This window comes from Phaethon aethereus (genome assembly GCF_964289735.1).
Source record: "Phaethon aethereus genome assembly, chromosome: 1".
In the NCBI taxonomy this organism is placed as follows: Eukaryota; Metazoa; Chordata; class Aves; order Phaethontiformes; family Phaethontidae; genus Phaethon; species Phaethon aethereus.
The window spans coordinates 1554032-1567748 of record NC_138575.1 but is presented as its reverse complement, the minus strand read 5'-3'; the positions used below and the strand labels follow the sequence as shown (position 1 = coordinate 1567748).

Here is a 13717-nt window from a genome sequence, read left to right as displayed (position 1 = left end):
ACCCCAAAATTCACCCATGGTACAGATCATCAGAGGATAATTCTGGTGAAAGGGCAAGATGAATTTTCACATATTTTCCAGTTCAGCAGCTTAAGACTCAACGTCCCTGAGCACATTTATCATGTCGATTATGTCTCCGTGAGTCTTAAATCAGAGGAGTGCCGATACAGGGGCTGATAGTCTCATTCTGGTGAGAGCCACAACCTCAGTCCTCTCCAGAGAAGAGCGATATGATCAACACAAACTTCTGATGCTGTGTAGGGATCCCCTGGAGGGAGAATAAGGGGAGAAATCAAGGGACATAAGGCAGAGCCCGCATTTAAAATGCACCAAAAAAAAAGTACTTCAAAGAGGTGAATGCCCCTGTGTGTACAAATACACATCTATATTTTTATATGCAACAAAATCTGATTACAAGGGCGTAACTTAAAGCTCACAGCTTCCCAAAGAAGTCCTTGGATGCTTTTAAGTTGTACAAACCAGCTCTACTTTATACAAACAGCCCTTCCAACCTGTCCACTAAGGATTGCACATGTCCTCGGTTTCCATAGGGAGTGTGCGTGTGTACCTACATATGTAGAATAAGAGTTGGGCTGGTCAGGTATGAAGATCAAAAAACTAAAGATCATATTTCAGCCCATCCGTAGGAAGCTGGATGCATCTCACCATCTTACTAACTGCTTTGCTTTCTTACCTTCCTACTTGATCACGCTTCTGGAAGACTTTTTGTTGGTTTAGTTGTAGGCATGTTTATTTTGAACCAAGTAGCTCATCCTCCTCGGTCCGTCCGGTTGGCTTTCCATGGAACAGAAAGGTTGGCTTCCTCGCTCTCAGCCTTGGCAAGCTGACTCACCCCTTGTGGCTTTAGTTAGTGGCAATGCTTTCAGTTGGCCTAATAAATAAAAGCTAAATAAAACTTTCAAAGGAGTTTGGTACGGAAGCATCACAGAAATGCCACGTTTAGCTATCAACATAAAATGTGGCTTACGCAGCTGCGTAGTCTGATCTTCATGGCCTAAGACAGCTGCTCCTTCTTGCACAGCACCTCCATTTTTATGCTGTCATGAAATAAAAACCTCGAACGAAGTGCCACTTCCTGCATAATTCAGTTGGTAGCTTGCCTAGGCTGGTTGCCTAAAAAATGATACTACCTGATTGATTTTGCTGAACGCGCACAGGAGAGGTGAGAGCCAAGAGAGCCATTTATTACGTGTATGAAAGACAGGGACCAATGCAGCACGCAGGGTCCCACCTGCGTGTGAGCAGATCTTTCAGCTTCGTGAGCACTTGGAAATGCGTAAAATGCATCTGTCTGAAAAGAGAGATGAGCGTGGTGGCCATTTGTGTTGGTCTAAAGTCCTGGTTTTGCTATCCAGCTGTGGGAGACAGATCCAAAGTCCCTGGCTGCTCTGGGCTGCATGAAAACCTCGTTCTGAAACAGACAGACAAAACTAGTCCAAGCTGTTTGAGATCCTCCAAATCCAGGGCATCGGAGGATGGACGGAATGTACTTTCCCGTTGTCTTGATGGATTTGTGTGTTTTGGGACTCTTGATTTGGTATTATTTGGAGGATAGAATCAAACTCTATAGAGTCTGGGAGTTTTGTTTTAATTTAATAAAAAGTAAATGACACCATACGTCTCAGTATTTCTTTTCAGTTTGAGCTTTGAGAGCTGACGGAGAGCGTGGAGCAGCGCCTGCAGAAGCTGGGAGTCGGCAGGGACTTGGCTCCCCCTTCCTTAGGGATTGCGGCGGGTGAGGAGGGACCTTTCTACCAGGGCCACAAGTTGGTGTTCAACCACAAAAATACGCAGAATAAATCGTGCAGACCCCATTGTCTCGTGTCCCAGAGCTGCCCTGGCCCACCGGAGGGCTGGGAAGGGTGGGCACTCCTCCAGCCAGCACAGCTGCCGTGTCCCAGCTGTCTGCTTTGCCCAGTAAGTGTCAAACTGAACCTCTGCCCCTTCCATCCTCTGCCAGAGCAGAGGGAAAACAAGCACTTTTCTTTTGCATCCCACTATTTTCATGCCCTTTTAATCCCCTTTTCGGGCCACTGGGCCAGCACGTGCTGTTTATGTTGGCTGCTGCCACGTGCACCCACGGGAGCGCTGAGTCAGTCTCCAAAAAAAAAAAAAAAAAAAAGCTTTTCAATGAAATGTGATTTAAAAAAAAAAGGTGGAAGGAAACAACAAAAGGCATTTCTCATCCTTCTTTACATTTATTTATTGCATTTTTCCCCCCACAGCTAATTCAACCACCACTCGGCCCCCGATCCCGGCTAGTAGAGGTGGTCCCGCGCGTGCAGCATGATGACCTTCAGCGCCAGCCACGTCTCCTGGGCGGTCGGGACGATCTGTTTGGCAGGGAGCAGGAACCCGTAGCGCCCCGTGTCCCGCAGCTCGAAGGTGAAGGAGTACTTAATGCCCTGATCGTACGTCCAGTCAATGGTTCCTCCGCTCGCTCGATCTGAGTGGAGAAGCAATGGGAGGGAGACGGAACGTTAGTCGCTCTGCGTCGTACGGGTACTTCGCAGAGCGTTCTGTCTAAGCTGAGGTGTGACTGATGGTTTTGGTTTATTTTGGGGGAACCACTGCTGTTCCCCATTACTTACAGATGGTGGTGATGATGCTGCCGTACTTGTAGTTTGTGCCGTACAGAGAAGACAAAGCTGCAACCGCCTTCTCAGAAACCTGGTGCTGGGAATACACAGAAGGGAGAAAGATGAGCCGAAGAAGGGAAAAACCTGTGGGGGACAGCCTGCAGGAGAGGCTTTTTTTTTCGCTCATGCTCAGGCAAAAAGGATGACAAAGCTCAACAGCCTTGGCCTGGGGGAGTTCCCAGGGGCTGGCAGAGGAGCCAGGACTTCTTCCCAGCTCGCCACTGTCCCCTCCGCAGTGCAGGATGGAGGCTGCTCCTCCTTGGAGAAGGAGAGCAGCCTCGCATCATCCCAACCCCCTTCAAACCTCTGCGTCAGCCCTACCAGCTCCTTCTGGTCAGGCACCGGGGTGCTGGTGTAGCCATAGGGGTAGAGCAGGAGCTGAGAGTAGCTGTGGATGGAGATGAAAGCCTTGATGTTCCCATGGTTGTTCACAAAGTCCACGATGGCCTTCACCTCGGGTTCTGAGTTGGCGTAGGGTCCGTGGTACGTCTCCGAGCAGGGGTTTCTGCTGGCCCCAGGCCCTGGGGAGAAGTGAAAACACAGTGTGGGTTTTTGGTGGCAGTTGGGTGGCTCAGAGAGTCACAAGGGCAAAGGGCTTTTTCCATTTCCAAGCCCAAGAGCTTTTTCCTCCCCCTCAGCTCCTTGGTGGCCAGCAAGGAATGCTCTTGGGACTCCTCCTAGACATTTGTGTGATGGCTTTCATTCATGGTCCCCACCGTGCTGGTCACTAGGGGACATCAAAGGCCTGGTGGAGCCCAAACCCACGTCTCTGCCATGGAGAGCAAAGCCCGTCTCTTTGCATCAGTGGACCTGGAGGATGGAAACTCCCCACAGGGTGAACGAGAGAGCTCTGACCTCCGAAACCTGCATCCCAGTTGCGGTTGGGATCCACGCCGACACAAGTGGAGCCGGGATGCCTGGACCTGGTCTTGCGCCACATGCGGTTCTGGAAGGACATTGCCGCCTCAGTTGGTGTTCAGGGCCAGAGCCCCAGGGGCCTGTCATCTGGGGTGTCTTAACGGGTCATGGTGGCCCCCTTCCACCCCGTGGTAATGTAGACAAGGAGGATTTGAGCTTTCAGAGGCCGCTGTGTGCAGCACCTCAATCCTGCTCCTCATCCCCATCCAGCATGGCTGTAAGAGCCGGGGAGAGGAAAGCCAGGGCGGTACCTCAGTTTGGGTAAAGACAAAGCCGTCTGGGTTGGTGACGATCTCCAGGAAGATGTCCATCTTGTCCAGGATGGAGGCCAGACTGTTGTCATTCTCATGATCCAGGACAATCTAGAGAGGACGAGGGTTTGGGGCTCCTTGGTGCTGCTGGAGCACTGCCCTCTCTGTGGGGTCAGCCACCTGACCCCCACAGTGGCTGCAGGACTTTGTGGCCCTTCAGGGATGTCAGACGTGTCCGGGAGGTGCCCGTACCTTCTTGGCAAACCAGACGCCGCTGGCCTGCGTCACCCATTCACGGGAGTGGATGCCGGTGTCGATCCAGACAGCCGGGCGGTTCATTCCCCCTTTGCTGAACTGGAAGAGCAGAGAGTTGGGGGTTGGCTTTGTCCCTGGCCCCGCTCCCCACTCCGGCCACCCCACGAACCCCAAATCCTCACCCACCTTAAGCACATAGAGGGGGCGGTTCTCCGTCGATCGGCCAATCTCGAGCTTGCTGACCAGGTTGGGGTTTTCAGCCACCAACAGGTCCATGAAGGCGTAGATCTGAGGGAGAGGGAGGGGGGGTCACCCCCAGCTCACCCCCTGCCCTTGCTGCACGTGGAGCAAAGGGCTTTGCAAGAGCAATTCCAGGATGCAATTTTCTCCCCAAAATGCCCCAAATCTTGCGCTTTCTCACCTCATCCAGGCTGTGGTAGGTGGTGTAGTCAAAGGTGTTGGTGGAGAGTGGCAGCTGGCTGCGGCCATGACGCATCTCCATCCGCTCATGGTCCACCAGTGCCTGAGGCACACGGGGCAGGATGAGACCTCGTTCCCTGCCGGGCTGGGACCCCGCGTCTCACCCACCTCCCCTCTGCCGCCACTGACCTGCACGTCCTCGATCATGATGGAGTAGGAGATGCCGTTGGCCTCCAGGTGGGCTTTGAGGGGCTGCAGGCTGGGGAAGGGCACGCGGACGTCGACCGGGTACCCAGGGCCGCGGGGTGCCAGCCAGAAATCCAGCTGGAGGGGGAGAAAGCAAGACAGGGGGTTCGGATCCAGCCTTGGGCTGCCCCCCCTCCACCAGCTTCTCTCTTGCTTTTCACTAGCGGGACCCCCTCCTCCCCCATCCAGCCCCCTCATCCCCCATCCAGCCCACTCATCCCCCATCCAGCGCCGCTCCAGCCCCATCCCTGCTCTACAGCGTGGCTTTGGGGGGTGCAAAGCAAGGGACATGGGCTGGGGGGTGTCCCCAAAAGCCACCCCTGCCACTTCACCCAGTACCTGCAGCTCCTCCAGGTCCTGCAGCTCCTGCACCATCTGCAGCTCCTCATCGTCAGTGGGGACGATTCGCAGCACTTGGTGCCTGTGGGGTCAGGGGGTGCTGGGGGGTGCAGGGCCAAACTCTGGCCCCCCTGGGTCCTGCCTAACCCCCACCCTTGGGGATTTGCATCGAGCCTCTTCCCAGGGGTGTCTGTGCCCCCTTGGGGCTGAACCAGACCCTTCTGCCCCGATCGGTGCCACCATCCCCATCCTGGCCACCCCCCGCCGGCCGGACCCCCTACCCAACAAAAGTCTGGGTGCTGGCGACCGCTGCCACCAGGGCAGCCAGCAGCACAAGGACCTTCATCGTCAGCTGAAAGAGCCCGTTCCGCGTCCTGGCGGCACCCCAGGGCCTCTTAAATCCCATGGGGTGGTGGCCCCCACCCGGCCCTGCCAGCCGGCCCCTTTCCCAGAGCCGTGGGAAGGCTCCGGCTGGCTCGAGCCAAGGTTGGGCACCGCAGCCCCGCCGTACCCCCTGTTGCTGTGCTCCTGGTCCCGGCCAAACCTGTCCGAGGAACCGGCCAGGGCTGTCAGTGAGTCATTTCCCAGTGGGGCAAGAGGTGGGGAGGTGCCAAAATCCCATCGCCCACGGTGCTAGCTGTGGCTCGGAGCTGCGGGGAGGAAAAGGGCAAAATTGGGGCAAGAAAGTGCAAGATGGGGACCTAAACAGTGTTTGGGGTGGTGGTGGCAAGGAAATTGGTTTAAAGTTTGGCATGGGACAGAGGTCAGAGCACATGACGGTCATCTCAGGAGGCAAAAATAAAACAGCAAATGCCTGAAAGTGCTTTGCACCCAGCGGTGGCCCCGAGGGTGCCTGGTGTCCCTCCTCGCAGCCCTCAGGGAAAGCACGGTGGACCAATGCTGCCCAAAACCCCATGAATTTGGGTTTGGTTGCCCCAAAACCACCCATCTCTTCCCAGGTCCTTCAGGGCTGTTGGCCCCAAAGGATGGGGACTTGTAGGGCCAAAGCCACGAGGCGGGAAATAAACACCTGCAGGGCTGGGAATCCTTTTTCACTGGTTTTTTTTTTGAACTCTAGCATGAAAAAATAAAGGCGGCAGCCTTAAACCATACAGAGTCTCCAGGATTATTTATTGAGATGAGGGGACACCGTGGGAGGTGCCTGGTTCAGTACGGATGCTCCAGGACGTGGACCATGATGTCCAGCAGCGCTGGCCAGGTCTCGGTAGCGGTGGGGATGATCTGGGTGCTGGGCAGGAGGAAGCCGTAGCGCCCCGTGTCCCTCAGCTCGAACGTGAAGGAATATTTCACCCCGTTGTCGTAGGCCCAGTCGACAGTGGTGCCGTCTGCCATGTCTACAGGGAGAGGAGGGGAGATGTGATCCCACTGCTGAGCGTTCATGGTGGACATGATGCCGCGGGAAGGGGAAGGGACACTTACAGATGGTGTCCGCGATGCTGCCGTAGGTGTATTTCGTCCCATACACGGCGGCCAAGTCGCTCACTGCCTTTTTAGCCAGTTCATTCTGCAAGGAAGAGGCCAAAAGTGGTGAGACCTGGTGGACCAAGACCATGGGGCAGCAGAAACCCCAGGGTAGCAGGACCTAGAGCCCAGCATGGTTTCCCACCCCCTCTACTCTTGCTTTTCCCCAAAACACCCTTAATTTTTGATGGATGGGAGGTACATCTTGCAATCACCCTCCCTCCAAGAACCAGGTGATGGGCTTCAATGTGCAGGTTGCACCTAACGAGGAGCAGGGAAGGTCCCAGGATGATCGGATCTGACTCTTCCAGCAAGGCTGGCACTCACAGCCCCATGTCTATGTTTTGGGGCCATCTCACCAGTTCCTGGTGGTGGGGCGCAGGCGCTGTCTTGTAGCCATAGGGAAAAAGCAGCATCTGGGAGTAGCTGTGGATGGAGATGACCGATTTCACATTCCCGTGGCCACGGATGAACTCCACGATGGCTTTCACTTCTCTCTCGGAGTGGGCGTAGGGGCCGCGGTAGGTCTCGGAGCAGGGGTTGCTGCTGGAGCCAGAGCCTGGGCACAGTGGAAGAGGCACCATGCAGAGAGGCTGCCCCAGGGAAGGGTTTCTAGCGCCCAGGTGTCTCCCCTCTAGCAGTAAGCTTCGATGCTTTGAGGCACGAGCAATGCCCAGCATGGGGACCTGGTGCCCCAGCTCTCACCTCCAAAGCCGGCGTCCCAGTTTCGGTTGGGGTCCACGCCGATGCAGTGGGAGCCGGCGTTGATGGACCTCGTCTTGCGCCACATGCGGTTCTAGGAGCAGATGGGGACGAGACCACCACAGGGATGTGAATCCCATCCCCTTGGGGGACAGATGACACCCTTCTGCCCAAGCATCTCCGGGGATGGGAGGTAAACACCTCCACACACTCACTGTCCTACATGGGAAGGAATCCCTCCCCACCCAAAAACCACGGCCAGCTGCAGTTGCTGGAGACAAGCGCTGGGACAAGTTCCCCCCGCAGTGTCCCTTGCACTCACAGAGCTGTGGGTGAAGGCAAAGCCATCGGGGTTGGTGATGATCTCAAAGAAGATGTCCATGCTGTCCAGGATGGCAGTGACAGAGGTGTCCTGGCCATACGCCTTGGCAATCTGCACGGTGGGGGGAGCGGGAGCTGCCTCAGTACCCCTCGGGGACAAGGGATATGACCGAACGGCACTGTGGGGAGGTATTAAAAAAGGGCTGGGGTAAAAATTGGCATCCCAGGGCATGTGGTTACCTTGTTGGCTGTCCAGATGCCGGTGGCTTGGGTGATCCATTCCCGCGAGTGGATGCCAGTGTCCAGCCAGATAGCCGGCCGGTTCGATCCCCCGGTGCTGAACTGTACGGAGAGGGGGGATTTCAGCCCTGTGCCCTCCCAGGGCTGGGCAAGGCGAGGGTGGTCCCAGTACCCACCTTCAGCACATACAGTGGTCTGTTCTCGTAGCTCTGCCCAATCTGGATCTTGCTAACGAGGCTGGGATGATCGTCCACCAGCGTGTCCATCCAGTCATAGATCTGAAATGAGGAGTTGCTGGGTCACGAGGATCACCCTGGCTTTCCTTTTGTTTTTCAGGGTATCTGGTGCCAGGTGCAACATCCAGAGCTTCCCTGGAGAAGTCTAGGGCCTTGGACCTCTGTGTGAGCAGGGAGGTGCACATCACAAAGTTTTTTGCAAAAGCAGGTGAACAGTGGGGGGAAAAAGCTCTGAGATCCCCCAGCACCATCACAGCCTCCATCAGCCACCCACTTGGGCTCCAAGCACAGGGTTTGACTCCCAAAATGAAGTTGAAGATGTCTTCCAGCGAGGTGGGGAGGTGCCAGAAGAGGCCACACGGCATATGGAGGGATGCTCGGTCTCGTGACTCAGCTAAAACTTCCACCCAAAGAGGAGAGACATGTCCCAGAGGGGTCTTGCTTCCACCACGAACATCACCGCATGGATGCAACCATGGCATGGGCTGAGCGTGACCCCAGCAAGATGAAGCGAATGTACTGCAGAGCAATGTACCTCGTCTATCGTGTGGTAAGAGGCAAAATCAAATGAGCTGGTGCTTCTCTCTACCCTCCTGGACTTTGTCATGGTATTCTTTTCCTCATCCAGTAATTCCTGTTTAAGAGGGGAAAAAAAAACCCATCATCAAACAGGCTGGAAGGAGAGTAGGTGGTTGGGTTTTTATTCCATCTCCTCATGGTTTCCAACTTTTTGGACCTTCTCTTGGGACTGAACTGCAGGAGCTCATCCCACTTCCCACCACAGCCCTTACCTGCACATCCTCGATCATGATGCTGTAGGAAATGCTATGGGACTCCAGGAAGATTTTGACTGCTTGGAGGCTGGGAAAGGGCACCCGCAGGTCGGCTGGGTGGCCGGGGATGGTGGGATGATGCCAGAAGTCAACCTGGTGTGGAGGAGAGAGCTCGTCCCCGTCCTGTGCTAGTGCTCATCCATTGAGCTCCCCAGCACCAAAAAAAGTCTCATAAAAGTTTCCCATGAAGGGTCTAAAAAATCTGTGGACAAGTTTTGGGACATGCATGGGTACCAGGACAGGTCAGGGCCCCTTTGCCTCACTCAGTGCAACTTCTACAGAAACATGTTTCAGCCCAAGTCACTTGTTGGCTGCAAACGTCCCTTTGAATGATGAGGTTTCGCGATTTGAGCAGACACGATGAGACACCGGGATTTGCTGTGTGCTGGTTTTGCTCTTTCATTCGATGGGCATATCTCCTCACATCAACTTCGCGGTGCAGATGCTGTTCCCTGCCACCCAAATCTCTCCTGCTGCTCCCGCTGCTTAAATTGTTCACCTGGACTCACCGCTCACTGAAGCAACCAGGGAAGGTGCAGCGGGAGCAGAGTCATGTCATAATTCAAGCTCAAAAGAAAAGCAATGACTTTTTAGACCTGAATACTCAGCACGGGTACAACGATGCTGCAGTTCCTGCTTAGTCTGAAAAAGGAGGGCTGAGCTCAAGGTGCTCCAAGATAATTATTATATTTGTATAGTTATAAATTATGCGTATCCAAAATGGGAAGGAAAATTGGATGGGAGGCCAAAAGGAGGAGGGAGCCCTGGATGTCACCAGGGTCTGTTTAACACTGGGGGATGCTCAGGGCCCTGTCGCAGCTCACCTGCAGCTCTGCCTGCTCTCCCAGCACCCTGAGCAGGGTGATCTGCTCCTCGTTGCTGGCCATGACACGGAGGACCTGGTCCCTGCAGGGAGGCAGAGCCATCAACACATGCGGGAGGGATCACAGGAGCAGGGAAGGAGCTGAGCCTCCAGTGCTGACGTGGCCCCATCACGATCTGGATGGAGGCTGTGAAAGGTCTACACTGGCTCAATGGGTTGGAAAGTGCATCAGTTGTTGGAGGTTTGGTGTCAAGGGTGAAAAATGCAGGTTCAGAATAGCCACAATGGGAAAAAGAGCAAGTGCCGGAGAGCCCGAGGTGGTGTCCATCATTCCTTTAATCAAGAGAGCTCCCAAAATGTTAGGAAATATCTCATATATAGATACGTTCTGCTTGTATCTATCTATATGTTAGATATTTCCTAACGTAGGCTCTGATCCAGCCCGGCTGAGGTCCCCCGGGGACAGGTGCAGCCCCCAGCAGAGCGGGGAACATTCTCCTTCCCCGGCAGCAAGGTTTCCCCATCTCAGTTCAGTCCTTCCCCCAGAAAAGCTTTGGGTGATACTCTTGGGATTTTGCATCTTCTAATTTCTACCTGCTGCATGCTCAACACCTCTCTCCAAAGCTGGGGTGAAACCACATCTTTCCCAGTGCCCATGCGGCAAAAGCTACTGGACTTCCCTCCTTTGGGATGTCGTCCTTCTTGTTGACCCCAAAAGAGAGCAGGCATCTCTCATCCCACTCCCCGTCCCCATACAGGGTGCCCCACCACCCCTTGCTATCGGCAGGACTCACCCCACGAAAAGCTGCTCGCTGCTGGCGGCTGCCACGAGGGCGGTGAAGACCAGGAGGATCTTCATGGTGAGTGGGTGCAGACAAGCCTCAAGCCCCCGTGGGCACATATAGCCCCCCTATATAGTGCTCTGGGGGCACTCGTGGACCTTCTCACCAAGGCCACATCTGCTGTCCCCGCAGAGCCGGCAACGACAAGAAGATAAGCCAGGAACGGTTCCTGGGAGCCCAAATGTTTGCTTTATTTGGCAAAGTCAATAAAAGAGCAGCCAAATTAGGCAGGACTCAATAACGCCTTACTCGGCACTTGAGTCCTGCCGCAGGCGGCTGGGGAGATCGCGTGCCCGTGCACCCAGCTTGGTGCGAGTAGGTGTCATGGTCACAGACACCACACAACCCACGGGCGTGGGACGGTGGCGACGGTGGGGTCACAGGACCCCAGAGTAGACAAGGACACGGCACTTTGTTTCCATTATTTTCTTTATTACAGATTACTATTAGTAAGTCAAGTACAATTATGATTAGTAGAGCAAGTGTGTATTACAAGTTACTACAAAATTACTAGCAGAAAAGCAAGCATATAAACATATATTTTTTAATGATAAATTACTTATATGCACACATATATATATAAAAAATTCAAAATATATAATTCAAATTATTACCAGTGCCGTTCATCAAACCGCTCCCAGGAGTGGGGCCAGATGACGATGGATGAAGTCTCACTTCAAAGACGAATGGGCACCACGGAGCCCAGAGCGAGGCATCCCTGGCGAGGGTCCGAGGGATCACACAGGGACATTCACCCAGGGATAGTGCTTGAGGAGAGAGAGGGGCTCAGCTTTGGGTAGAAAGCGAGTTATTTTTATGTCTTTAGTGTAGATACGTGAGTGGGTGCAGGAGAGCAGCTCCTGGAGCAGCCGTTGCCGAGTTCTGCTGTCTTAGGAGGTCAGTTTGGTACAGTGGTCCCTTTGTTCCGCAGGTTATAGCAGCGTCTTTGTTCCCTAGGTTATAGCAGTGTCTTTGTTGTGCGCTTATCTACGGTGGCCCCGAGCTCCTGCTCGTGCTTGTCAAGGATGCTCCAGGTTCCTGGGCCAGGTTCCCAGGTTGGCAGACATTGTCTCGGTCAGTTTTTTTAGCAGACATCTTCTGTCCATGCTTTTCTCCATTAAAACCAGGTCGTCCTTCTGGCTGCGCCAACAGCAGGGTGTGTGGCGGGGAAGGTGCCACGGTCAGGGGTCCATTACGGTTTCATAATGTGGAACCGGTGATGGTGAGTTGGTCCTGGCTGGTGGTGCCGGGGTAGAGGTCCTGAGGCAGGATCATGGGGTAGTTGAGGTGGGAAGGAATCGCAGGAGGTCTGCATCTGACCTGGACAAAGCAAGGTCAGCTCTGGGGGCAGACCAGGCCCCTCCACGGTGGATCTCGGAGTCCTCTGAGGATGGAGGCTGCACAGAACCTCTGGACGGTGTGTGCCACTGCTGGACTGCCCTCCTGGTCAAAAAGCATTTTCCTGTGTCCAGCCTGGCTCTCTCATTTCAGCTGATGCCATCGTTGCTCCCATCACGCTTTGTGGTAAAGAGCTTGGCTCTGTTTTTCTCAATAACCTCTTCACAGGGATGGGAGGGTCCCTGTTCAGTCCCCCCACTCCAAAGCCATCTCACCTCCAGGCCAAACCAGCCCATCTCCCTCAGCATCCCATCCTGGAACACGCCCTCATCTCCCTCATAGTGGCTTCCACTAGACTTGCTCTGGGTCTTTTTGATGTCAGAGGTCTAAAAACTGGGTGTAGTTGTCACCAAGCTACACACTTAGAAGAAGAGGGGCCAGGTGTCCTCAAGACCTGGATGGCTGGAATGAGCTTCAAAGCCAGGATGAAGCCAGAGGTCTACAACCCCAGGTGAGGCTCCTCAGGCTCTGCAGCTCCTGCCCATTGCCTGCCACAAGGTCCCTGCTCCAGTAGCAGCAGGTCAGCCAGGAGCCAACCCTGTGCCCTGAGCCCTCCCCAACAGCAGGGTTTTACATGGGGTGTTTTTATCACCAGCTGGAGGACAGGATGTTGGAAGGGTGGGTCAGTTTGGGAAACAGGTGCCACCTGACGGGGCCATGAGCAGAGGGGATGGGGACACGTGCTGGGAGCACCGGCTGCCCCATGTTTGGGTTTGCTTTCCAAAACAGCTCCACTTAACCCAAAAACAATCCCAGCTGGTGATGCCTCAGCTGCACCTTCACCTTCCTTTCCCTGCAAAAAGTCCTCACGTCCTTTTGAGTCTGAACTAACATTTTACCCACTGCGTCAGGTGTGTCTGCCCTCCCGCCAAGCTCACGGAGGAGTGAGTAACTCACCAGCTGCTGGGGGATCACAGGACATCAAGATAAACCTGTTAGGCTTGATAATCACTGCAACAGCAGCAGGGATCGCTAATCTCTGATCCTTCGGCGGCTCCCATGCACGGCCCTGAGCTCTTTGCTCTTAATCCCCAAGAAATTAGCAGGCTGAACAACAGAATGAGGGAGGCGGGCTCTTGAGGGACCGGCCATGAGAGCAGGCGTCTTCCCACCGCCATCCTCCTCCTAACTGTGCCCACTGGGCAAATCTGGGTGTGAGAAAAGGGGCAGGACAAGTGTACGGGGAGATCAGGCCAGGAGACTCCCCCTCCCACCAGTGGCCCGTGGCCTGGCAGCATCCTAGGCTTATTAAAGGAAATTAAATTCCTTTAATCAGTCTCACAGCCTGGATTACACTGCTTAACGTCAGGTCCTCCGCACCAGCCTGTTCTGCCCCCAGAAGGAAGCTCTGCCAGAGGCCCCAGATTTACAAGAGCAGTGAGATGGAGCTGTTATGCACCAAAAAAAAAAAAGAAATTCTTCCCTGTCCCCTCCAAACAACACTGGACGCTACCAGGGTGTAAGGCAAACTCGTGCAATCCCCCCAGATGTAGCTGCGCTGCAATAGTTGTGGAGCAATTAACTTTCTAGATGATGAGTTTATCACTCAAGCACTTCAGCAGCTCTAAAGAGTTGATACCACTTTCAATCCACAGATTTCAGAAACAGTTTACAAAACCTGCACCCTCAGCACCCTGAGAGCCAGTTTCTGCTCTGGTGCCAGGGCAGGTGGTGGGGAGCAGGTTACTGGGAGGGCAGGGAGGTCTGCAGTACAGAACACTGCTAAGGGCTAGCATTGCTCGGAGCAAGTA

General features: G+C 54.4%; 1 protein-coding gene across 1 annotated transcript; it reads right to left on the bottom strand.

The window, feature by feature from the left end:
- Positions 1-1776: 1776 nt before the first annotated feature.
- On the bottom strand, positions 1777-10585 carry LOC309416208 (carboxypeptidase A5-like; the record flags this gene model as incomplete). The annotated part of the gene is made up of 21 exons (XM_082013831.1): positions 1777-2467; positions 2613-2697; positions 2982-3181; positions 3516-3606; positions 3830-3940; positions 4082-4183; positions 4271-4372; positions 4506-4607; positions 4694-4828; positions 5090-5171; positions 6264-6444; positions 6530-6614; positions 6931-7130; positions 7277-7367; positions 7596-7706; positions 7835-7936; positions 8011-8112; positions 8606-8704; positions 8862-8996; positions 9728-9809; positions 10521-10585. 21 exons carry the CDS (start codon positions 10583-10585, stop codon positions 2280-2282), a joined length of 2451 nt encoding a protein of 816 aa, XP_081869957.1. The 3' UTR covers positions 1777-2279.
- Positions 10586-13717: the final 3132 nt, after the last annotated feature.